We start from the raw sequence: 26,299 nt of genomic DNA, 5'->3' as shown, positions 1-26,299 counted from the left end.
CAGTTGGAGGCGCAGTCGAAAGATTGCAGCGGTCCCAGATCAGATACACATTGAAACACTTTCCCATGTTGCTGTCTGTGTTTATTGTGCTATGGTGTGTTGATATCTGTGCATTCCTGTATTATCCTTCTGTGTTACACATTTCTATGTTTTTTTCCTCGCTACCTAGCCTGACCTGTCTCCCCAACGTGATGTTTGTATTGTATGTACGGTCGGCAAGGTCTGTCATCTCGGTTGTGGGCAAAGACCTGCAACTGACAGATAAAGGCTCTCATCATCATCATCTCTTATACAAACAGAACAGGAAACAGGACATGGAACAGAAACACACATTTTTTATATATTTACATCATGGACAATAGTTACCAAAACAGAACTGTACAGTTATTAAAATTAAGGTACAGATAAGTGGATAACCCAGGTTGTAGTGTGCACATACAGACCACTTTTTAAGTGGGCCAGACCAGTACAGTTTCTGTCAGTGTAAAGAAGTTATCAGAGATATGACAGTACAGTACAGTACAGTTTCAACAGTACTTGTCAGTTTTTCTACATTTTAAAGACAAACTGCTGTAGTAAATAAATGAAATCATTCAGCATAAGTCTTTAGTCTTAAACTGCAAAAATAACCTAAAAGTTATGGCGGCCCACTCCAGACTGTCATGTAAGTGTAAAATAGAAAGGATTTGTTGATTCATAGAAAATTAAATGATTGTAGGAGTAGCAAGCTTGGCGGCTTGTGCCTTTACGCGCTCAGTCTGCGAGCAGAGTGGTGGAGATGTGTATACGTTGAGATACTCAGCTATTTTAGCACAAGCAAAAGTTTTGGTAAGCTAACATTGCATTTTCTGTTATCTTTAAATACATGAGAGGTTGTTTTCCAGTAATAGTATTAATGGCGTCTGACCGAGCGATAGGCTAGTCCTATTTTTTCCTCGCTGTTTTCAAGCAGTGCTTATTGAAAGCTCATAGGAGGTTAGTAACCTAAAACAAATGTGCTGTCGACAGCTACAATGATTTCGTGCTCTTTTTGCAACAAAACGCTGAAGACGTTGAGGGGTTATGTACTGCATTGTAGAGTCCACAGGAACGAACCCCTTTACTACTAACTATTGTTAAAATCTGTGATTGTATTAAGGAGTCAGATCTGTTTTCTACCTGTCATAAGGGCCATAATAGATATAGAAAACCTTTGGCAAACAACCCCACTATGGGGCTGGCTGTCACAAAGTGTCAGGGTGTCATCGATGGTTAATTACTTTTTATTACAATTAACTGCAGCAGCAAGTCAGGCTTGCAGTTTTTGTATTTGGTAATGTTTTACACAGAAGACTCTTCTCACACAACTCCAACACCACAGGAAGACAAATGTTTCCTGTTTGTCATACCAACTATCACAGTGTCTGGTTACCCTTGTGATGTGTTTATGGGGTTTTTTACGCTGCAAATCTTTCCAGGTCCGGCTGACTAATTGCATTTTTGGTTTTTAAATCAATCCAGCCACTAAATTGTATTTAAAAATACATGGATGCATGGAACAGAGCCATGTTTAGCACTGCAGCACTGTAGCATCCCCTGTTATTTTGTCAGCAGTGTGTAAACATCTGGGAACTAAGGACACCGGTTACTGGACCATTGGGAGAGGAGTATTGTCCCATTGTTTTCTGACTGTTTGCCATTTTGCAAAGAAACAATGTTGGTGTTTCTGAATTAAGTTCACATAAAATAGAATAGAATCATCCTTTAATTGTCCTACAAGGGGCAAATTTTGTTGTAACAGCAGCAAAAAGACACATATACAAACAGAACAGGAAACAGGACATGGAACAGAAGCACACACATATCATGGACAATAGTTACCAAAACAGAACTGCACAGTTATTAAAATCAAGGTACAGATAAGTGGATAACCCAGGTTGTAGTGTGCAAACAGAGCAGGATACTGAAAGATGTTTCAATAGTAAGAATATTTAGAATAACTTGAAATGTACAGATTGTGTATCGTATCCGACTTCCTTTCTGCAGGCTTAAACCTGCATTTTTAGATGTATTTAGTGCAGTGTGGCTTGAAGGTCTGAAGCTCATTGGCGTTGATTTTTGGCCTCATGTCTGTGCGCATGGATTTCTCCAGATTTTCAGAATCTTTTGAAAACATTTTGCACTGTAGATAATGAATTATTCCAAGGATTCATAACTATACATTGAGGAAAATTATTCTGAAAATCAATATACAATTTGTAGACAGGGTTTTTTGCAGACAATTTCTAAAGCCGGTTTAAAGAGACACGACTAGGTCTCTTTAAACCTAGTCGTGTTAAAAAAACAACAGCATGTAGCTTCATACTTGATGTGTTTAGTTGAATACTGTGTGATAATCAGTGACATATAAAGGGAGAGAAGAAAAAGAAGCTTAAAACATCAAAGACTTAAACCTACATCAGCCATCATCAGTGCAGTGGCCATTTGTCACCGTTTCAACACTAGAAATACAAATGAAACCATTTAGCAAATTTAAGCCATTCCTGTTATTAAAGCGCTGACTTCTTCAGCAGTGTTCAGCAAGTTACTTTGAAAAAGTAATTATTATAGTTACTAGTTACTTTTTCAAAAAAGGTAACTGAGTTACAAGATTCTAAAAGAAATTAAATACTTGAAAAGTAACTTTTGCGTTACTTTCAAAAAAGTATTTAACCCTCTGGGGTCCAGGATATAATTGGCCATTTTCTAACTACTTTTGATGTTTCCTCCACATTTCACCTTTAAAAACTGTTTATTTGCCTTGTTTGGTATTTTCTGTTCAGCACAACCTCACGTGTCTGAAATTACAGTTATGTTTTCAATTTGACTACTGTATTAACACAATTGGTCTAAAAATCAGACAAAAAACATAAAATCCGACTAGAAATAGTTATTTTTTACTGTAACAACCAAAAACGTGTTTATTGAATCATATTTCATAACTTTAAATGCAAATATAAATTGTAAATTTTAAAATCATATGCACAAGTTTTGCAAACAACAAAGTTATTTGCATCCATTTACCTTTTACTGTGAATTTAACAAAGGACCCAAGATGCGGATATGCAGTGAGGTGAGAGCTTTATTGACACAGAACCCGAGTGATAACAAACAAAAGGGGAGTGTGGCGAAAAACAGAACTTACAAATAAACTACACTGGGAAAACTAAAACCTAAACAAAAAACCTGAACATGAGAGAAAGTTGCAGGGAGAATTCACGGGATGACGGAGGGAGATTCACAGACAAAAAAACACCAAATAACACAGACGAACCAGCAACAGGCAGGAGAACACACAGGGCTGAAATACACACAGTGGTAATCAGGGGATGGGAGACAGGAGGGACGCACATCTGGGTGAAATCACAACTGACGAGGCACGAGAAACGTAAACTGAACACACTCACATAAGACAAGGACCTTCAGAATAAAAGAGGAAACCAACAGACACAGAGAACCAGACAAGACACTGCACTAAACAGACTCACAAGCAGACACAGTGACACCATGGACAGACAGAGGGAACACAGAGAGGTGGGAGCAGGCAGGCACAAAACAAACCCCTAACGAATGGCAAACTGAACCCAAAGACATAATAATAAACAAGAACAAAGAATAATATAAAGAAACACAAAACACGGAGCCGTCAGACTCAGGACCACGACATTTACCCCTTTTTTATAACCATTTCAAACTAGTGATGTGCGATACCACTGATTTCCTTTCCGATCCGATACCAAGTAATATTCAGGGTGGTATCGACGATACTGATCCGATACCGATACTTTGTACAAAAACTTATTTTATTTGTTGTATCTCAAATTATAGCGTTATAATGATTACAGGACATCAGCTTACTTGTTCTTATCACTTAATAATGCAGAGTTCATGACTATGAAAGGCGGAAGAGGAAGTAGATCCTTTGAATGTAGACAATCCGAATGTTATAGTTTCTTTCCACTGTGTTCCTGTTAATGATAAACTACAAATTTACCCTAAATTACTAAAATATCGATATTTTAATGTGAGAATCGATTCTAGAACATGAATGACTGGTATCGGAGGAATCGATATTTCAGGATCAATCCGCACATCACTATTTCAAACTATTTACAGAACAATCAGCTGTTCTTCAATAAGATGCCACAAATTATTTGTGCCACTCCAAAGATTTCTGTCCACTATGAAGGAGAAGATCACTGATACCTGCAGGTCTGACAGCAGCAGGTGTGTCACTCTGGTTTCCCAGTTTCGCTGTGCAAGAAACTGCACAATGCTGTAAGTCTCTAAGTGTAAGTGTAAGTTGTTTCCTGCCACTTGTAGGGGTACACACATGTGGGCTGTATTTGAGGGAAGGAACAAAGAACTGATATTAATAAATGACTTTCTTTACTTTTGTCATTGGTTGTTTTCAGGCTGAGCGTGTTGTTTCTTTTCACTCACTGTAACACAAAATAATGATTCATGAATGGGAACGTTGGGAATTTTGTTCAGCAGTTTAGCATATTATACATAGTCTGTTATTTTAATCTATTTATCTTTATTTATATGTCATTAAGCATGTTCATGTGAAAGCTGATTGGTCAATAGGCTCCAGAAAATATAAAGTAAGTAAAGTTTATTTATTAAGTGCTTTTCATAGACAGGTAGTCACAAAGCGCTGCACACAGAGATTAAAATAAACAGTACGATAAATAGCAAAATGCACAATATACACAATATAGAGTTTAAATGTAAATGAAAAATATAAAAATGTAAAAAGCATTGGTCAACAGAAAGCTTGTTTAAACAGTAAAGTTTTAAACTTTTAAAGGATTCCACAGAGTCAACCAAACGTAGTTGTAGAGGTGCGTGAAGCATGTAAGAAACATTTCTTCAGATTGATCAAACACAGTCTGACAAAGATTATAAAGACAGATTGCATCACTCAGCTAACTTGAAAATATGTCAGTGATTAAAACTCCTAATCTCTCATCTTATGAATCTTAGCCAGCTGATAATGCAGAGGTCAGCTGGAGCCAATGCGGGTGAGGCGACTCGCCCAGCACTAACTACCTAGAAATCGTCCATGTGTCCCCCGCGTTAAGATGATAGGATGACCACACCTGAGTAGCCTTGCAGGTCAAATCCTATACTGTCCCAATCAGTCATGGGACTTTAGAGGCCTGAACAGCAAGTCTGAGGGAAGGTGATCAGATGTTGTAATATAAAGCATTGGAGCAATTTGCACTGATAGAGTTTTACCTTTACTGTTTCACAAAGATTTTAAAAGTGAATATCCACAGTTATGGGCTTTAGCTGCAGGAAACTTTATTAAAGCAATTTAGCGAGAGCAAAACAAAAGCAAAATCAAATAGTAAAAATCATAAAACATGAATGAAAACATCTGAATTACACTTATCTAATGAACCTACTCTGAGCTAATGCTAATGCTGAGCCTTACGTCCCCCTCTGCCACTGAATGTCACATCTGCAGAGATGAAATCCAGCTTCACCCTTCGGGACGTCCAGTCTCATTACAAACATCGAATCATTCATTAGCTCCATCATTCCAGCCACACTGTATCATCGTATCTCTGTCCAGCTGACGTAGAAGATTTAACACCAAGTTTAAACTTTAAAACCAGGTCATCATTTTTCCTTTGTCATTCATAACAGAATTCACATCACATATAAATATTCGGTCATCACTTCATGTTTCACTGAGGCTACGTCCACATGTACCCGGGTATTTTTGAAAACGCAGATTTTTCTATGCGTTTGCACTAGAGCTGGGTATCGTCACTGATTTCTAGAATCGATTGATCCACGATTGATTTAATTCGATTCGATTTGAATCTGGGAAATTTTGACAGTCAGAAATATTATAATTTATTATAATTATAATTCAGATCAGTACATTTACAGCAGATGCCTTTGTGTCAAAGTAGCTGAGGATATAACACAGAAAAACATGAAGGAGATTTTCCTGGCCTGGATTTTTATAAAAATATTCTGCAGTACATCAAAAATGAAAGAAAACCATTAATCAACATATGAACATTACCTCTGAAGTTACAGCGGTTTTATTAGAGACACGTCTGAGCGTTTTGCATTTTGCATAATTTTAAAAAGTTTACATTTGTTCAGTATTGAACGGCAGAAATTAGGTTTTCTTTTCGGAAGTTTGTAAAATGAAAAAAAAAAAAACAGCGACCAAGAGCGCTGTAAACAACGGTAGACTTGTGCGTAACAAGCAAGCCAATAATGCAGAAAACAGTACAGAGAGAGAGAGAGAGAGAGAGCTGTGCATCCTGATAGAAGCAAAACAGCAAAAGTCATTGTGAATTCATGACGATGTTTATGTGAAGCTTAGTTTGGATCTTCTTTTGCTGCTGGTTCGGTCAATATTGTTTGGAGAGACATCAAACTAACAGCTTTAGAATCAGCGCAAAAAGGGCGTGAACACAAAGCACGACCTGCGGATCAGAATCAGCGAGCTGTCGGCTTTCAACCCCGACCGTGAGAAAGGCGACATCTCACTGATTCTGATCCGCGCTGTGTGTTTACGTCTTTGTGCAGAATCCGTGTTCCTGCTCTCATTTACTGTTTTAGCTGTTTGGTGGTTGTTGAAATTTTGTGAGATTTCACCAGAGATTCTGGCATTTCAGGCAAAATAAATTTATATTAAAAAATCGATTCAGGATTTTAATGAATCGATTTTACGTTATCCAAGCCAGAATCGATTTTAATCGATAAATCGATTATAAAAACCCACCCCTAGTTTGCACCTTTCGTCCACACGTAAACGGCGTTTTCGGTCACTGAAAACGGAAATTTCTAAAAACTCTGGCCAGGGTGGATATTTTGTAAAACTCCGTTTTTGCATTTACGTGTGGACGAGAAAAACGGAGAAAACGCAGCGTCAAAGATGTGCGCCTTTTTTGACATCACACTGTGCGCCACATTATTGTTTCGGTGAAATGAATTTCTACAATACTGTTACTGTTAATTGTCTCTGCAGTGTTTAAATGCTTACATATACACACACAGTTACTGTCCCTCCACACATACGACTCGTTCTGCTTCTATGCCCCAGCTTTGTTTACTTTTTCCCACCGAGGCTTCTAGACTTCTGATTGGCCAACATTTCTACACAGTTAGGAATATATCGCCACCTGTTGCTTTGGCATGTTCCTGGCAGCGTTTTTCTTCATTTCTGCCTTTACGTGTGGACGGGATTATTTTTTGAAACGAAAACGGAAAATCTCCGTTTTCAAAAATAGTGTGGAGAGTTCATGTAATTCTATTTCAATTAGATTTGTCTTTAGCACCTTTTCACATGAACATTCATTGTAACATAATCCCTTTTTAATTCAAATACTGAGGAATGCATCCTTTTTAAAACCCTGTTATTCACCGTTTATTTCATACAACTTTTTTATTAAATTGATTTAAAATCAGGCATTCATTGAGACCAGTGGATCTAGCCACTAACACACACACACACACACACACACACACACACACAAACACACATTAGGTTGAACATTAAGACTTTTTCTCCCCTCTCAGCTGTGATGATGAGGAGCGCCCACTCTGTCAAGGTGCATAACTTGTCTGTGGTCGCTTGCGATGTTTCTGGAGCTGCATCACTGTGTCACCTGTGTTCTTTCAGGCGGATTCGTTAAATAACGGCACGGTGTCTTTGTTTTCTACAGGGTGGAAAATGTTTTTGTCAGAAACCAAAGAATTGTGTCTGTACAGAGCAAAATGATGACATTTAAAACTGTAGTGAAAACTAAAATGAAGTGTTTAACTGAATGAAAATAAACAAGACTTGAAAAATGAAAATCCAAGAAATGAACATAAAACAAAGATATACTGGAGATGGTTTGACTGTTTAACTTGAGCCTGAGGAGTCATTTACTGAGCTGTCTACAGGACAGTGGGTGTTTTGTGATCTTTGTCGGGGGCAGGGATAGCTCAGTAGGTAGAGTGGTGGCCCCATGATCGGTAGGTCGGGGGTTCGATTACCCTGAGGTACCCCTGAGCAAGGTACCGTCCCTGCACACTGCTCCCCGGGTGCCCAATGGCTGCCCACTGCTTCACTGAGTGAATGGGTTAAATGCAGAGAGGAATTTCCCCACGGAGATCAATAAAGTACGCTTTCTTTCTAAAGTTGTACTTCTGAACCCTGTTACAGGAAGCATGCTGAGTTCATCTCTGTATTTTATGTATATAAGTTTAGATTAGTTATTTATAGTCTGCACATATACTTGGCCAATAAACACGATTCTGATTCTGATATGGCAGCCTTGCTTCTGTCGCTTCTGCCCCAGGGCAGCTGTGGCTACAACTGTAGCTTGCTTTCACCAGTGTGTAAATGAATAGTGGAATTGTAAATGCAATCCATCATTATTATAAGATAAGATAATCTTTATTGTTGTTTATTGGTATCTCTCCCGATTGCAGCTGTAGGTTTTTACATTCAACATTCTTTGGATAGGAAAAAGGGGAAATAAGAGGACTGGGAGGTTCTGAAAAGTAACTTGCTTAATTTGCTACACTCTGAGCTTTGATAGTAACTTTATTATTGAGGAAATAAAACTGTTATTCTGGCAGTTCTGGTGCAGCAGGAGGGTAGGAGTCAAATAACATGCATGGATATTTTATACAGTAACACATTGTGGCCAATCTCTAAAGTGATTAAAATGAACTCCAACCATCACCAGTATTAAAAACCTCATTATGAGCTATGAGATATAAGATATTTCAACCCTCTGCTCGCTTTGTAGATGCATAAGAAGTGTTGCATGGAGCTGGGTCAAAGCAAGCCCTGAACCCTTAATGTGAGAGTTTCAGTGAAAACAGGAACAGCAGAGACCTCTAGTGGTCACTGGGAAGATCATCATCATCAAATCAGTGAAGGTTTTTAGTAGGGATGCACCGATACCAATACTGGTATCGGGTATCAGGTCCGATACTGTAAAATGTGTGTGTACTCATACTCGTAAAAGTTAACCGATACCAACTTATTTCATTAATCAGAGGGTGGCTTGTCATTTCTGTTGTAGTTTTTTAGATTGGCCACTAGGGGGCCAATTATTATTTTATTTATTATTTATTTTATAATAATTCTTTTGTTTGTTTGTTTACAATATGGACACTCTGCAATAATTTAAAAGTTTAATTTATTCGCAAACCTAATTTGTATTTATTTTATTCCAAACAGAAGTGTTTATTTATTATTCTGAAAGCTCGAGACAGTGCCAATAGTTCAGTGATATTTTGTTAAATTACAATGTGGAGACTCTGCAATAATTTAACAGAAGTGCTTATTTTTCACTTGAAAAATTTTTTTGTGGTAATTTTTATTAAGATTTTATTTTTTTATCGGCAGGGAATATAATAAAACCTGTCTTCCAATTCATTGCATTTGTGTGTGTGTGTGTGGTAGAAGTATCGTTTTTTGTACTCTGTATCGGCAAGTACTCAGATCTAAGTATCTGTATCGTATCGGTTTGAAAAAATTGGTATCGTTGCATCCCTAGTCTTTAGTATATTGCAGTGAAAGTGACTTTAGTTGATCTTATGAGAGCTGCGCCGTTAATTAAGGAGTGTTGGTGTGTTTACCTTGTGCAACTTCATCAAGTTCATAGTTTTGAGCCTGCAAAAGAGTTTTACGAATTAGTAAAAAAGCTCTGTCAAATGATATGTGTAGATCCATCTGTTCAAATAAGGAACAGCTTAAGACATTTATCTTGTTTCTGCACACACGTGTATTTTAGGGTTTATAGTTAACTTTTAACTAAACTACAACATCATATGTTAAAGTTATTAATAGTGAGCTGCAGTCATATGATGGTGACCTGGGTGCCTGTGCAGATCCGAACGCAAGAAAAAACAATTCCGCCATTTTAGACTCGCAAAGTCTGGCAGCTGTAACATCTGTATGTAAATAACACATCACTTTACCTGCTGATGTGCTGCTGCTTGATGATGCTGTCCCCCTCTGCTGGAGCTCCCCTCACTGATCCAGTTGATCTGCTGGTTGGTCGCTTCTGGTTTTTGATGTTTTGCTTTATTGATCATTTGTTGAGCGACGTTAAAACAGCCGTCCCAGTCTTTCCTTTTTATGTTGCTCGTGATTTCTTTAGTCAGAGTTTCATTTGCTTCTTTCCTCAAAAGCTCCTCCAGAACTTTTTTCTCTTCTTCCAAAATCAGTTTGTAGTAAAAAGTTTTCTTGTTGCACCAACTGTATTTTTTTATAAACCAATTCCTCCACCCACTCCAAGTCATGAAGAAAGCTGCAACAGTCATGCTGAGGAGCAGAGAGTAACCAGCAAGCTGAAGAAGAAGCAACAAACAAACAAAACATAACAGCATTAATGTGTGTTTGCCATAATTTCATTAAAAAAGCAGAATAAGCATAGAGCAAGAAAGTCCTCACCCTTGACTTGATTTGCACTTCAGTTTTTTGAGCTTCTTGTTCAGTTGTGAGGTTCCCAGATTTGCAGAACAGCTTACTCGTGTTTTCATCAGTTTTACAGCAACCATACCAGTCCGTGATAATCAACAACGCTACAATCCACAGCAGACTGATTAGAAACGCTCTGATAACGCGCTTGAGTACAATGCATAAAAACGTGGATGGATGTTTCGCGGTGCTCCGACATGTCTGGTCTATCAGGAGCACCAGGAAAAATATTAAAAAAACAGGCACGACGACGACTTCATTACATTCAAAAGTGCTGCAAGCGCACGTCGCGGTCTGCAGAAGAAGAGTGGCAACGGTCACCCCGATGACTGTCCAGAGGGTATTGGTTTTTCCAGGATTAAATGCAACTTGCAGGAGGTTTCCCCACATCTTGAACAGTTAGGTGCCTGCTGGGGCTTCAGCTTCTGTCCTGTAAAATCACACCAGGTATCACAGTCTCTTTGAAATTCAGCTTAATATCTCAGTCCTATAGCAGCCATGAAACGAGCAAGTCCTCCAGTCCAAGTGAAATGAGCCCTCTGCTCCCACGCTCACATAAGAACCAGGAGCGCTGCTCCTACATGTGGCAGGATGCAAACGCAACGTGACGTCATGAGTTTTAACTGCACTCACTTCAGAATAATTAAAAGTTTCGTGTCAACGAAAGTCACTCTTCTTCTATTTCACTTAACACTGTGAGGAGATGGCCTGTTTTTGTTTTTAATTAAAAAAATAAAAACGAAAAGTCCAAAGCGCTCAAACAGCGAGCGGGTACAGACCAAGCTGAGTTGTAAGGTGACAAAATGTGTGATTATGTGTGTCACTGACTATAGGCACAAAATCTGTTTCCTGTTTTTCATACCAGTGCTGCGGGATTGCCATCTTGTGTGTGCAGTAAGGAGTGTATGTGATGTGTGTGTGAGCATGCGCGTGAAGGAAACGCGGAGAGCGAAAGAGGAAAAAGAGAGAGTGAGTGTGTCGTGGGAAGTGATGTGCGATACCACTGATTTCCTTTCCGATCCGATACCAAGTAATATTCAGGGTGGTATCGACGATACTGATCCGATACCGATACTTTGTACAAAAACTTATTTTATTTGTTGTATCTCAAATTATAGCGTTAATGATTACAGGACATCAGATTACTTGTTCTTATCACTTAATAATGCAGAGTTCATGACTATGAAAGGCGGAAGAGGAAGTAGATCCTTCGAATGTAGACAATCCGAATGTTATAGTTTCTTTCCACTGTGTTCCTGTTAATGATAAACTACAAATTTACCCTAAATTACTAAAATATCGATATTTTAATGTGAGAATCGATTCTAGAACATGAATGACTGGTATCGGAGGAATCGATATTTCAGGATCAATCCGCACATCACTATTTCAAACTATTTACAGAACAATCAGCTGTTCTTCAATAAGATGCCACAAATTATTTGTGCCACTCCAAAGATTTCTGTCCACTATAAAGGAGAAGATCACTGATACCTGCAGGTCTGACAGCAGCAGGTGTGTCACTCTGGTTTCCCAGTTTCGCTGTGCAAGAAACTGCACGATGCTGTAAGTCTCTAAGTGTAAGTGTAAGTTGTTTCCTGCCACTTGTAGGGGTCCACACATGTGGGCTGTATTTGAGGGAAGGAACAAAGAACTGATATTAATAAATGACTTTCTTTACTTTTGTCATTGGTTGTTTTCAGGCTGGGTGTGTTGTTTCTTTTCACTCACTGTAATACAAAATAATGATCCATGAATGGGAACGTTGGGAATTTTGTTCAGCAGTTTAGCATATTATACATAGTCTGTTATTTTAATCTATTTATCTTTATTTATATGTCATTAAGCATGTTCATGTGAAAGCTGATTGGTCAATAGGCTCCAGAGAATATAAAGTAAGTAAAGTTTATTTATTAAGTGCTTTTCATAGACAGGTAGTCACAAAGCGCTGCACACAGAGATTAAAATAAACAGTACGATAAATAGTAAAATACACAATATACACAATATAGAGTTTAAATGTAAATGAAAAATATAAAAATGTAAAAAGCATTGGTCAACAGAAAGCTTGTTTAAACAGTAAAGTTTTTAACTTTTAAAGGATTCCACAGAGTCAACCAAACGTAGTTGTAGAGGTGCGTGAAGCATGTAAGAAACATTTCTTTAGATTGATCAAACACAGTCTGACAAAGATTATAAAGACAGATTGAATCACTCAGCTAACTTGCAAATATTTCAGTGATTAAAACTCCTAATCTCTCATCCTATGAATCTTAGCCAGCTGATAATGCAGAGGTCAGCTGGAGCCAATGGGGGTGAGGCGACTCGCCCAGCACTAACTACCTAGAAATCGTCCATGTGTCCCCCGTGTTAAGATGATAGGATGACCACACCTGAGTAGCCTTGCAGGTCAAATCCTATACTGTCCCAATCAGTCATGGGACTTTAGAGGCCTGAACAGCAAGTCTGAGGGAAGGTGATCAGATGTTGTAATATAAAGCATTGGAGCAATTTGCACTGATAGAGTTTTACCTTTACTGTTTCACAGAGATTTTAAAAGTGAATATCCACAGTTATGGGCTTTAGCTGCAGGAAACTTTATTAAAGCAATTTAGTGAGAGCAAAACAAAAGCAAAATCAAATAGTAAAAATCATAAAACATGAATGAAAACATCTGAATTACACTTATCTGATTAACCTACTCTGAGCTAATGCTAATGCTGACCGTCCCCCTCTGCCACTGAATGTCACATCTGCAGAGATGGAATCCAGCTTCACCCTTTGGGACGTCCAGTCACATTACAAACATCGAATCATTCATTAGCTCCATCATTCCAGCCACACTGTATCATCGTATCTCTGTCCAGCTGACGTAGAAGATTTAACACCAAGTTTAAACTTTAAAACCAGGTCATCATTTTTCCTTTGTCATTCATAACAGAATTCACATCACATATAAATATTCGGTCATCACTTCGTGTTTCACTGAGGCTACGTCGACACGTACCCGGGTATTTTTGAAAACGCAGATTTTTCTATGCGTTTGCACCTTTCGTCCACACGTAAACGGCGTTTTCGGTCACTGAAAACGGAGATTTCTAAAAACTCCGGCCAGGGTGGATATTTTTGAAAACTCCGTTTTTGCATTTACGTGTGGATGAGAAAAACGGAGAAAACGCAGCGTCAAAGGTGTGCGCATTTTTTGACGTCACACTGTGCGCCACGTTATTGTTTCGGTGAAATGAATTTCTACAATACTGTTACTGTTAATTGTCTCTGCAGTGTTTAAATGCTTACATATACACACACAGTTACTGTCCCTCCACACATACGACTCGTTCTGCTTCTATGCCCCAGCTTTGTTTACTTTTTCCCACCGAGGCTTCTAGACTTCTGATTGGCCAACATTTCTACACAGTTAGGAATATAGCGCCACCTGTTGCTTTGGCATGTTCCTAGCAGCGTTTTCCTTCATTTCTGCATTTACGTGTGGACGGGATTATTTTTTAAAACGAAAACGGAAAATCTCTGTTTTCAAAAATACCCGTGTACGTGTGGACGTAGCCTCAGTTCATTTAATTCTATTTCTATTAGATTTGTCTTTAGCACATTTTCACATGAACATTCATTGTAACATAATCCCTTTTTAATTCAAATACTGAGGAATGCATCCTTTTTAAAACCCTGTTATTCACCGTTTATTTCATACAACTTTTTTATTAAATCGATTTAAAATCAGGCATTCATTGAGACCAGTGGATCTAGCCACTAACACACACACACACACACACACACACACATACACACACATTAGGTTGAACATTAAGACTTTTTCTCCCCTCTCAGCTGTGATGATGAGGAGCGCCCACTCTGTCGAGGTGTATAACTTGTCTGTGGTCGCTTGCGATGTTTCTGGAGCTGCATCACTGTGTCACCTGTGTTCTTTCAGGCGGATTCGTTAAATAACGGCACGGTGTCTTTGTTTTCTACAGGGTGGAAAATGTTTTTGTCAGAAACCAAAGAATTGTGTCTGTACAGAGCAAAATGATGACATTTAAAACTGTAGTGAAAACTAAAATGAAGTGTTTAACTGAATGAAAATAAACAAGAATTGAAAAATGAAAATCCAAGAAATGAACATAAAACAAAGATATACTGGAGATGGTTTGACTGTTTAACTTGAGCCCGAGGAGTCATTTACTGAGCTGTCTGCAGGACAGTGGTGTTTTGTGATCTTCTAAAATTGTATTTTGAACTGTGTACTTCTGAACCCTGTTACAGGAAGCATGCTGAGTTAAGTACATGGACGACTAGAAGAGGAAAAGATTCATGAGAGGAGCTCTGATAACATGATTCACCATGGCAACATGTAAAAAAGAACTAAACCTACCAACGGGCTGTAACACCTCATTTTTTGTAGAGCAATTCATTATTTCTGTCATTACTGGAATAAAATGCTTCCCCATTTTAAATATTTATAATTTGATTTCATTTCTGCCTCACTCATATATGATGGTCGTCTTACAACATCTCTGCTATAGAGATGTTTTACTGAGTTACTGTTGATGGTCCAGACTTCAACTGTACTAAGTATTTCAGGTTTAGCTGAATCAGAATCACTATACTTTATTAATCCCTAAGGAAATTACCTGTCCACAGAGTCACAGAGTTAAAAGGATGGAGACCACAGGGGCGATCGTGGCCCAAGAGTTGGCAGTAGGGATGCAACGATACCAATTTTTTCAAACCAATACGATACCGATACTTGGATCTGAGTACTTGCCGATACAGAGTACAAAAAACGATACTTCTACCACACACACACACACACACACACACACATGCAATGAATTGGAAGACAGGTTTTATTTTATTCTCTGCCGATAAAAAATAAAATCTTAATAAAAATGACCACAAAAAAATTTCAAGTGAAAAATAAGCACTTCTGTTAAATTATTGCAGAGTCTCCACATTGTAATTTAACAAAATATCACTGAACTATTGGCACTGTCTCGAGCTTTCAGAATAATAAATAAACACTTCTGTTTGGAATAAAATAAATACAAATTAGGTTTGAGAATAAAATAAACGTTTAAATTGCCCGTGGATTTTCTCTTGACATTTTTCTTCGCTTTTCCAAAACCTGAGTTAAAGTTGGCTGTTCCACACTGCTGACATTTTGTTTAGCCTAGCTACAGCAGCCTCCAGTTTCTCTTTTTTATCTGGAGCTGCCAGTCTGACTCGTCTAACCCTGTGCCTGTTTAGCGCGGGATGTCCCCCTAGTGGCCAATCTAGAGAACTACAAGCCACCCTCTGATTAATGAAATAAGTTAGTATCGGTTCATGGTATCGGTTAACTTTTACGAGTATGAGTACACACACATTTTACAGTATCGGCCCCGATACCAGTATCGGTATCGGTGCATCCCTAGTTGGCAGTTCATCTTGTAATCGGAAGGTTGCCGGTTCGAGCCCCGGCTCAGGCAGTCTCGTCGTTGTGTCCTTGGGCAAGACACTTCACCTACTGCCTACTGGTGATGGCCAGAGGAGATGGCGTGATACATACACAGGATGGTGATGAGTCTGCATACCGGCAGGAAGGTACTGGTACTCTGGTGCAGTCAGCACAATCTGGAGCTGAACACTCTTAAAACTGTAGAGATGACAGTGGACTTCAGGAGACATCCCTCAACTCTGCTCCCCCTCACCATATCAGACAGCCCTGTGTCGACTGTGAAGATCTTCAAGTTCCTGGGTACAACCATCTCCCAGGACCTGAAGTGGGAGACCAACATCAACTCCATCCTCACAAAGACCCAGCAGAGGATGTACTTCCTGAGACATCTGGGGAAGTACAGTCTCCCACAGGAGCTGCTGATCCAGTTCTACACTGCGGTCATTGAGTCTGTCCTGTGCTCCTCCATCACAGTCTGGTATGGAGCAGCCACTAAACAGGACAGGAGCAGACTGCAGCGGACTGTACAGGCAGCAGAAAGGATCATCAGCGCCCCCCTGCCCTCCATCCAGGATCTGTACCTCTCAAGAACCAGGAAACGGGCAGGGAAAATCATCACAGACCCCTCACACTCTGGACACAGACTTTTTGATCTGCTGCCCTCTGGCAGACGGTACAGAAGCCTGCAGACCAGGACCACCTGACATAGGAACAGTTTCTTTCCCCTCGCCATCTCCCCCGTAAACAGTTGACCTGTCACACTGCTCCCACTGCCAGACTGCAACTGCACCTTATGTACATTCTGTAGTATTCATTCCACCTCATCTCATTTCTGTATTTTATGTATATAAGTTTAGATCTTGTATGTGTCTGCACATATACTTGGCCAATAAACATGATTCTGATTCTGATTCTGATATGGCAGCCTCGCTTCGGTCGCTTCTGCCCCAGGGCAGCTGTGGCTACAACTGTAGCTTGCCTTCACCAGTGTGTGAATGAATAGTGGAATTGTAAATGCAATCCATCATTATTATAAGATAAAATAGATCTTTATTGTCGTTTATTGGTATCTCTCCCGATTGCAGCTGTAGGTTTTTACATTCAACGTTCTTTGGATAGGAAAAAGGGGAAATAAGAGAACTGGGAGGTTCTGAAAAGTAACTTGCTTAATTTGCTACACTCTGAGCTTTGATAGTAACTTTATTATTGAGGAAATAAAACTGTTATTCTGGCAGTTCTGGTGCAGCAGGAGGGTAGGAGTCAAATAACATGCATGGATATTTTATACAGTAACACATTGTGGCCAATCTCTAAAGTGATTAAAATGAACTCCAACCTCACCAGCACAATATTAAAAACCTCATTATGAGCTATGAGATATAAGATATTTCAACCCTCTGCTTGCTTTGTAGATGCAGTGTTGCATGGAGCTGGGTCAAAGCAAGCCCTCAACCCTTAATGTGAGAGTTTCAGTGAAAACAGGAACAGCAGAGACCTCTAGTGGTCACTGGGAAGATCATCATCATCAAATCAGTGAAGGGTTTTAGTATATTGCAGTGAAAGTGACTTTAGTTGATCTTATGAGAGCTGCGCGGTGAATTAAGGAGTGTTGGTGTGTTTACCTTGTGCAACTTCATCAAGTTCATAGTTTTGATCCTGCAAAAGAGTTTTACGAATTAGTAAAAAAGCTCTGTCAAATGATATGTGTAGATCCATCTGTTCAAATAAGGAACAGCTTAAGACATTTATCTTGTTTCTGCACACACGTGTATTTTAGGGTTTATAGTTAACTTTTAACTAAACTACAACATCATATGTTAAAGTTATTAATAGTGAGCTGCAGTCAAATGATGGTGACCTGGGTGCCTGTGCAGATCCGAACGCAAGAAAAAAACAATTCCGCCATTTTAGACTGGCAAAGTCTGGCAGCTGTAACATCTGTATGTAAATAACACATCACTTTACCTGCTGATGTGCTGCTGCTTGATGATGCTGCCCCCCTCTGCTGGAGCTCCCCTCACTGATCCAGTTGATCTGCTGGTTGGTCGCTTCTGGTTTTTGATGTTTTGCTTTATTGATCATTTGTTGAGCGACGTTAAAACAGCCGTCCCAGTCTTTCCTTTTTATGTTGCTCGTGATTTCTTTAGTCAGAGTTTCATTTGCTTCTTTCCTCAAAAGCTCCTCCAGAACTTTTTTCTCTTCTTCCAAAATCAGTTTGTAGTAAAAAGTTTTCTTGTTGCACCAACTGAATTTTTTTATAAACCATTTTCTCCACCCACTCCAAGTCATGAAGAAAGCTGCAAGAGTCATGCTGAGGAGCAGAGAGTAAGCAGCAAGCTGAAAAAGAAGCAACAAACAAACAAAACATTGATTGATTGATTGAATCTTTATTTTGAACATGTTAAAAAGTACAACAACATAGAATTAAAAGAGACAAATAAACAAAGCAAAACAAAAAGAAAACGAGCAACCACAACTACAAATTTCTTTTATGTTCAAAAAGGAGCAGGAAGAAGCATGAGCTTATTTAATCCCACCCCTTTTCCACTATCCAGTAATTTATAGACTACCGAAATACCTCCTTGCAATCACATTATATGTCATGTGTATTTATTTATTTTTATTTTTTTAATTATTATTCTTTTTTTTTATTTATTTATTTTATTTTATTATTTTATTTTTTATATATACATATATGTTTCTATCTATCATACATACGTATATACACATACGCACATATACACATTTTCAATAACTCCATTAACACCTCAAAGGATACACAACCTACAAGTATATATATACCCATACCAACATACACGTGCACCCGCACACACATGAAAATATTAGACAAGAACACCCTATCAAATCTCTACCTCCTCCCTGTACCCTGTAAAAACCATCTCCTTAAACCGCTTTTTAAACTGTGCCATGCTCGGACTTTGCTTCATATCTTTACTTAGTCTGTTCCACAGCTTCACTCCACACACAGAGATGCAAAAACTTTTTAATGTTGTACGGATACGAGGATGTTTTAAATTTAATTCCCCCCTCAAATTGTATCCCAGTTCCCTTTTAGAAAACATTTTTAGAATATCGTCAGGAAGCAGGTTATTTATTGCTTTATATATAATTTGTGCAGTGAGAAAATGAACCAGATCTGTGAATTTGAGAATTTTTGATTTTAAGAATAGTGGATTTGTATGATCTCTGTAACCGGTTTTATGGATTATCCTTATGGCCCTTTTTTGTAATATAAAGATTGATGATAGCGAACATTTGTAAGTATTGCCCCACACCTCTGCACAGTAATTCAAATACGGTGCAATCAGGGAACAATAGAGAATGTGGAGTGATTTGTGGTCCAGAATTTGTTTTACTTTACTCAAGATTGAGACACTTCTTGAAATTTTGTTATGTATATGATTTATATGAGACTTCCAGTTTAATTTATCATCTATAATCACACCAAGAAACTTATGTTCAAGTACTCTTTCAATTTCCACACCATCTATATGAATCTGCACGTGTGCATTTCTAAGGGAATTCCCAAATAAGATTATTTTAGTTTTACTTAGATTTAGCGATAGTTTGTTCCTGTTAAACCATTTTTTAATTTTGCACATTTCTGATGTAATTGTATCCAGCAGCTCCTTTAGATTCCCCCCAGAACAAAAAATATTTGTGTCATCTGCAAATAATACTAATTTTAATATATCAGATGCCTTACAAATATCATTTATATAAATAATAAATAATTTTGGACCCAGTACATAACAGCATTAATGTGTGTTTGCCATAATTTCATTAAAAAAGCAGAATAAGCATAGAGCAAGAAAGTCCTCACCCTTGACTTGATTTTCACTTCAGCTTTTCGAGCTTCTTGTTCAGTTGTGAGGTTCTCAGATTTGCAGAACAGCTTACTCGTGTTTTCATCAGTGTTACAGCAACCATACCAGTCCGTGATAATCAACAACGCTACAATCCACAGCAGACTGATTAGAAACGCTCTGATAACGCGCTTGAGTACAAAGCATAAAAACGTGGATGGATGTTTCGCGGTGCTCCGACATGTCTGGTCTATCAGGAGCACCAGGAAAAATATTAAAAAAACAGGCACGACGACGACTTCATTACATTCAAAAGTGCTGCAAGCGCACGTCGCGGTCTGCAGAAGAAGAGTGGCAACGGTCACCCCGATGACTGTCCCGAAGGTACCGATTTTTCCAGGACTAAATGCAGCTTGCAGGACGTTTCCCCACATCTTGAACAGTTAGGTGCCTGCTGGGGCTTCAGCTTCTGTCCTGTAAAATCACACCAGGTATCACAGTCTCTTTGAAATTCAGCTTAATATCTCAGTCCTATAGCAGCCATGAAACGAGCAAGTCCTCCAGTCCAAGTGAAATGAGCCCTCTGCTCCCACGCTCACATAAGAACCAGGAGCGCTGCTCCTACATGTGGCAGGATGCAAACGCAACGTGACATCATGAGTTTTAACTGCACTCACTTCAGAATAATTAAAAGTTTCGTGTCAACGAAAGTCACTCTTCTTCTATTTCACTTAACACTGTGAGGAGATGGCCTGTTTTTGTTTTTTAATTAAAAAAATAAAAACGAAAAGTCCAAAGCGCTCAAACAGCGAGCGGGTACAGACCAAGCTGAGTTGTAAGGTGACAAAATGTGTGATTATGTGTGTCACTGACTATAGGCACAAAATCTGTTTCCTGTTTTTCATACCAGTGCTGCGGGATTGCCGTCTTGTGTGTGCAGTAAGGAGTGTATGTGATGTGTGTGTGAGCATGCGCGTGAAGGAAACGCGGAGAGCGAAAGAGGAAAAAGAGAGAGTGAGTGTGTCGTGGGTAGTGATGTGCGATACCACTGATTTCCTTTCCGATCCGATACCAAGTAATATTCAGGGTGGTATCGACGATACTGATCCGATACCGATACTTTGTACAAAAACTTATTTTATTTGTTGTATCTCAAATTATAGCGTTATAATGATTACAGGACATCAGATTACTTGTTCTTATCACTTAATAATGCAGAGTTCATGACTATGAAAGGCGGAAGAGGAAGTAGATCCTTCGAATGTAGACAATCCGAATGTTATAGTTTCTTTCCACTGTGTTCCTGTTAATGATAAACTACAAATTTACCCTAAATTACTAAAATATCGATATTTTAACGTGAGAATCTATTCTAGAACATAAATGACTGGTATCGGAGGAATCGATATTTCAGGATCAATCCGCACATCACTAGTCATGGGTAGAGAGGGCGACCAGGAGCAGGGCTACAGCCTATGCAGTATGTTTTCAAAGTGTGCAGTACTGTTATTAAAGCCTCATCTCTTCAGTACTCTCCGGTGCCTCGGCTGATTTCTGTCTGCCGCACTACTCCACAAAAGTGAAGGGAGTTAACCCCGAAGGAGGAAAACTTCGGCCCTCGAGGAAGCATCTCCCCTTGCGTCTCCCGACCACGGTCAGGGGACTGACGGCGAGGAATGGTTAACACCAGCTATCGCAGTCTCCGGTTACCTGTTTGTTGTGTTCGTTACTCCTCTGCTTAGCAATGCAATAGGCCTGGTTGACCTATTACATTGTTGGTTTTGCAATCAATCCATGTCTTTTATACCATAATACGGAGCCCCGCAGGGGACATGGGAGAAAAAAAATTAAGACGGACTTTTGCGAGATCTCACAAAACAAACTCGGGATCTCGCAAAAGTTTTGCGAGATCTCGCAAACGTTTTAGCCGCATTCTTCGGACGCTGGCTCGATGCCGACCGGGAGGTCGAGGCACGATGTGCCGGGAAAGCGGTGTTCCTCCCGGCTGTAGTAGGTCTCGACCTCCCGTTAGCTCGAAGCTAACGGGAGGTCTCGACCTACCGTTAGCTTTGAGCTAATGGGAAGAATGCAGCTAAAAGTTTTGCGAGATCCCGAGTTAGTTTTGCGAGATCTCGCAAAAGTCCGTCTTAATTTTTTTTTCCTCCCATGTCCCCTGCGGGGCTCCGTACCATAAAGTTAAATTTAAGAGAGGAAAAATTAAAGTAGTAATTAAAGTTTAGTGCTTTTCACAGAGGATAGAGGTGATACCAGTGATTATGAGTATTCTGTGTACTGATAATATTCAACTGTCATAACACTGTGAGTTTCCTCCTCTCTCTAACTTTCCATTGCTCTTTAGGCCTCGTATCATTTTTAATTTCTTTTACTTGCAGCTTGACAAGTCAAGTTAAAATGGAAAAGGTCTTATATAAAAGAAAAGGACAACAATCGAAAACATGATGAGTTTAGTTGTTCATTCCTCTTTCATTTGCTGCAGTCTCAGTAAATCATGAATGCATGTATTTTAAATAAATAAATTTTTATTTATATAGCACCTTTCAAGACAGAATCACAAAGTGCTGCACATAAGATTACAAGTCATAAAACGATTTAAAAAGAGAAAATAAAACAGGCAAAAAATTAACCAAAAGCAGTTTTAAAAAGGTGAGTTTTGAGTTGTTTTTTAAAAGGAGCTACTGAGTCCACAGTTCTTAATGCTTGGGGGAGAGAGTTCCACAGTCTTGGGGCCACAGTGGCAAAAGCTCTGTCACCCTTAGTCCTCCTCTTAGTATTTTTTATAGCAAGTAAGCCCTGATCAGATGACCTCAAAGACCTGCTGGGGACATCAGGCTGTAGCAGATCAGAGATGTAGGCTGGTGCCAGTCCGTGCACAGCTCTGTAGGTCAAGACCAGGATCTTAAAATCGACTCTAAATTTAACAGGAAGCCAGTGTAACTGAGATAATAACGGTGTTGGTGTCACATGTGAGTACTTGGAGGATTTTGTCAAAAGCCTCACTGCAGCGTTTTGCACAACCTGCCGACGATCCAGAGAACCTTTGCTTAGACACATAAACAGCGAATTACAATAATCCAAATAATATTTTTTGAGGATAATAAAAGTCCAATTCCCTAACAATCAAACACAACATGATGCCATGAGGTGTTTTCAACAGCACTCACTTCAGGATCATTTGGACTGTCATGCATTTCAAGCTTTTTGTCTAACAAGACATTTAATAAAGTTTTATAATCCTATAAATTCAATCAGTGCAACCAAGGTGCGTTGGCTTTAGGTACAGCTATTCAAACTGCAACTAATGCATTCAAATACAGTAGTTTGGCCATAGATCCCATTGTTTATTCATGACCCTAACCCCCTTTTTATGTACTTCAGGCATGTATTGACAGGTGTCCTTCTCCTGTAGATAAAACAGAAAGCTTTAACTTGCATCAGTCTCACTCGAATCCCCAGAGTTGAAATATCAGAGCACAGAGGGACAATGAGAACCTGTATGAGCTCAGAAACCCCAACAGTAAAGATTCAGCCACAGTGGATATCAGAGTGTTATTGTGTTGAGCAAGAAACATGCAGGAAGGTCTTCATCATTGTTCAGAGTTTCTGTAGAGACCCAACAAAGGCCTGAAAGCACATACCACTCCTACCTAACCAGACATTAGGAAGAGGAGCCCATAGCACTGCATGAGCCGAGGGACAGGAGGGACATCAGCCCGCTGGGGCATAAACCTAGTGGTACAGGAGGTCCCACGCTCATTGTCCCAGGTGCAGGGTCCACAGGGAGGACCCCGCATCACAGGGGGCAGACCGTGGGACGGAGAAGGGAGAGGCCACCACACATCTGCCCCGGCTATAATGTAGCCTATAGTTTGGAAATAGTAGCACGAACAAAAAGAGGCAAAGCTAGAGGTGGAAGATTAATACTATAGTGCTATAGCGCCAAATAACAACAACAGTTGCCTCAAGGCATTTTATATTGTAAGATAAAGAAATAAAAAACACCCCAACAATCATACGACCCCTATGAGCAACAAGAAAGTTTCTTTAGTAAGGAGAACTTGAAGCATGAGGGCCAGTTACCAACATGGGTTGCTAACGAACAGAGCAGGAGGGAGAGGCGTACATGCCAACCCTCCCGAAAATCTCCCAGAGCCACCATTCTCCCGAATTTCTCCCGATTTTGCTCCTGGACAACAAAAATTAAAAACCATATCCCAGAATTCATAGTGCGGCCCAGCCAATTCCAGTTTCCAACAATGGCGGCAGCTACTTAGTTTTGATATTACTCTTATTACTCTTTCTGGGTCCCTGTCACGATCGGGCGGACTACGCACGGTAATTCGGCGTGCCCGTGTGGCGTGCTGGCTAGACCCAAACGCGGGGAAGGCTAGCGATGGGTTGGAACAGACACGCAGTTAATCTAGTAACGATCAGTGCACGAAGCGTAGCTTCGGACTGGCGTTACAGAAAAAGAATCGAGAGGGAAAACACTCACGGTTGCTGAATCAGACGGACACTGACGTCGGCAAAGAGTTGGAGCTTCTGACATGAGGAGAACGATGTCTGAGCGGCGAACAGGTGGGTGGTGTCTCTCTTTTAAACCCGGCCCCGTGATCAGCTGGCGATCAGCTGATCACCGGCTGACAGGACCCCCCCCCCCCCCCCCCCCCCGACGACCGGCACCCGACGGTCCAGGACGGCGGCGACGGAAATCCGAGATGAGGGAGGGATCCAAGACGAAGCGGGACGGCACCCAGGAGCGCTCCTCAGGACCGTAGCCAGCCCAGTCCACCAGATACTGGACCCCCCGACCCCGGGGACGGGAATCCAAGATCCGCCGGACAGCGTAGACAGGACCCCCATCGACGAACCTGGGCGGGGGCGGGGCCGGGGAGGGGGGCGCCAGCGAGGAAGTAACGCGCCGCTTAAGCTGCGAGACGTGGAAAACCGGATGGACCTTCATGGCGGGCGGAAGCCGGAGACGGTAAGTCACGGGGTTGAGCCGGGCAGTGATCTTGTATGGACCAACGAATCTGGGAGTGAGCTTCCTGGACTCGGTGTGGAGCCTCAGGTGCCTCGTGGAGAGCCAGACGCGATCCCCAGGCTGAAAAGGATGACCCGGGCGATGGCGGCGACGATGCTGCCTGGCGTACAGAGCATTGGCTCGGGAAATGGCCGCCCGCGCCTTGATCCAGGCCTGACGACAGCGGCGGACCATCTGTTCAGCAGCAGGAACGTCGACCTCCACCTCCTGATGGCCGAAGATAGGAGGATGGAAACCATAACAGGTTTCAAAGGGCGAGAGACCGGTGGCAGAAGAGACGTGAAGGTTATGTAACAGCTCGGCCCACAGCAGGTAACGAGGCCAAAGCGACGGTTGGGCAGAGACGAAGCACCTCAAGAAGCGCCCCAGCTGTTGGTTGGTCCGTTCAACCTGCCCATTGGTCTGCGGGTGATAGCCGGACGAGAGGCTGGGAGAGGCTTCAATCAGGCGGCAAAAGGCTTTCCAGAACCTGGCGGTGAACTGGGGCCCCCGGTCGGCGACAATGTCCTTGGGGAACCCGTGAAGCCGGACGACATGGTCCAAGAAGAGCTCGGCCGTCCGTTTGGCAGAAGGGAGGCCAGCCAGGGCGACCAGGTGCACTGCCTTCGAAAACCGGTCTACAAAGGTGAGGATGGTGTCAAGACCGCCCACGGATGGGAGGCCGGTAACAAAGTCAAGGCCGACATGGGACCAGGGACGTCTCGGCACAGGGAGAGGGTGAAGGTCGCCAGTGGGAGGCTGAGTGGAGGACTTGGCCCGAGCACAGGTGTCACAGGCGGAAACAAATTCACGGACGTCCCGGGCCATGGAGGACCACCAGAAGGCACGACGGAGGAGTTGCAGGGTCCTGTCCGGCCCCGGGTGACCAGAGAGCGGGGAGGAGTGAGCCCAGAGCAAGGCCTCCTGACGGCACCGGGAAGGTACATAGAGCCTCCCAGCAGGGGTGTCAGGCGGAGGCGGTTCGGCGGTCAGGGCATCCCGGATAGAGTCCTCCAGGGGCCACCGAAGGGGGGCAGCGAAGCACTGAGAAGGTAGGATAGGTCCAGGGTCTGACGTGAGGCCATCCTGGGTGAACTGTCTGGAGAGAGCGTCTGCCTTAGCGTTCTTGGAACCAGGGCGGTAGGCGAGGTGGAAATTGTAAGGCTCAAAGAACAGGGCCCAACGGGCCTGCCTTGGGTTGAGCTGCTTGGCAGACCGAATATGGATCAGGTTCTGGTGATCAGTCCAGATCAGAAAAGGGTCTTTCGTCCCCAGGAGCCAATGCCGCCACTCTTCTAAGGCCCACTTGATGGCCAGGAGTTCTCGGTCCCCGACTCCGTACCGTTGCTGCGTGGGCGAAAACTTCCTCGAGAAATAGCAGCATAGGTGAAGTTTTCCATCCGGACCATGTTGAGAGAGGACGGCGCCAGCGCCGACATCGGAGGCATCCACCTCCATCACAAAATCTCTGGCAGGATCAGGGTGGAGCAGGACGGAGG

General features: G+C 41.2%; 2 protein-coding genes across 2 annotated transcripts; both read right to left on the bottom strand.

The window, feature by feature from the left end:
• Positions 1-7,400: 7,400 nt before the first annotated feature.
• LOC148097045 (uncharacterized) lies at positions 7,401-10,997 on the bottom strand. The gene is made up of 4 exons (XM_087833908.1): positions 10,451-10,997; positions 9,976-10,347; positions 9,634-9,667; positions 7,401-7,712 (listed from the first exon to the last, which is right to left on the bottom strand). Exons 1-4 carry the CDS (start codon positions 10,865-10,867, stop codon positions 7,672-7,674), a joined length of 864 nt encoding a protein of 287 aa, XP_087690034.1. The 5' UTR covers positions 10,868-10,997; the 3' UTR covers positions 7,401-7,671.
• Positions 10,998-12,363: 1,366 nt separating this feature from the next.
• Positions 12,364-20,390, bottom strand: LOC148097044 (uncharacterized). Its single transcript, XM_087834143.1, has 4 exons — positions 19,777-20,390; positions 17,898-18,269; positions 17,555-17,588; positions 12,364-14,463 (listed from the first exon to the last, which is right to left on the bottom strand). The coding sequence occupies exons 1-4, from the start codon at positions 20,191-20,193 to the stop codon at positions 14,423-14,425; spliced, it is 864 nt and encodes a 287-aa protein (XP_087690269.1). The 5' UTR covers positions 20,194-20,390; the 3' UTR covers positions 12,364-14,422.
• Positions 20,391-26,299: the final 5,909 nt, after the last annotated feature.

Source organism: Neolamprologus brichardi, chromosome 20 (assembly GCF_056152115.1).
Source record: "Neolamprologus brichardi isolate AB-2024 chromosome 20, ASM5615211v1, whole genome shotgun sequence".
Classification (NCBI taxonomy): domain Eukaryota; kingdom Metazoa; phylum Chordata; class Actinopteri; order Cichliformes; family Cichlidae; genus Neolamprologus; species Neolamprologus brichardi.
Note: the sequence above shows the minus strand (reverse complement) of the source record. Positions and strands in the feature narration are given on the sequence as shown.

Bases quoted from the DNA above. Each gene is read 5' to 3' on its own strand.
- LOC148097045 (XM_087833908.1), bottom strand. From the start codon at position 10,867: ATGTGGGGAAACCTCCTGCAAGTTGCATTTAATCCTGGAAAAACCAAT. The intron at 10,348-10,450 runs GTGAGGACTTTC...CTTCTTCTTCAG, and splicing joins AAGTGCAAATCAAGTCAAGG to CTTGCTGGTTACTCTCTGCT. The intron at 9,668-9,975 runs GTAAAGTGATGT...ACTCTTTTGCAG, and splicing joins AAGCAGCAGCACATCAGCAG to GCTCAAAACTATGAACTTGA.
- LOC148097044 (XM_087834143.1), bottom strand. From the start codon at position 20,193: ATGTGGGGAAACGTCCTGCAAGCTGCATTTAGTCCTGGAAAAATCGGT. The intron at 18,270-19,776 runs GTGAGGACTTTC...CTTCTTTTTCAG, and splicing joins AAGTGAAAATCAAGTCAAGG to CTTGCTGCTTACTCTCTGCT. The intron at 14,464-17,554 runs GTAAACACACCA...TCCACCCTGTAG, and splicing joins ACTTGATGAAGTTGCACAAG to AAAACAAAGACACCGTGCCG.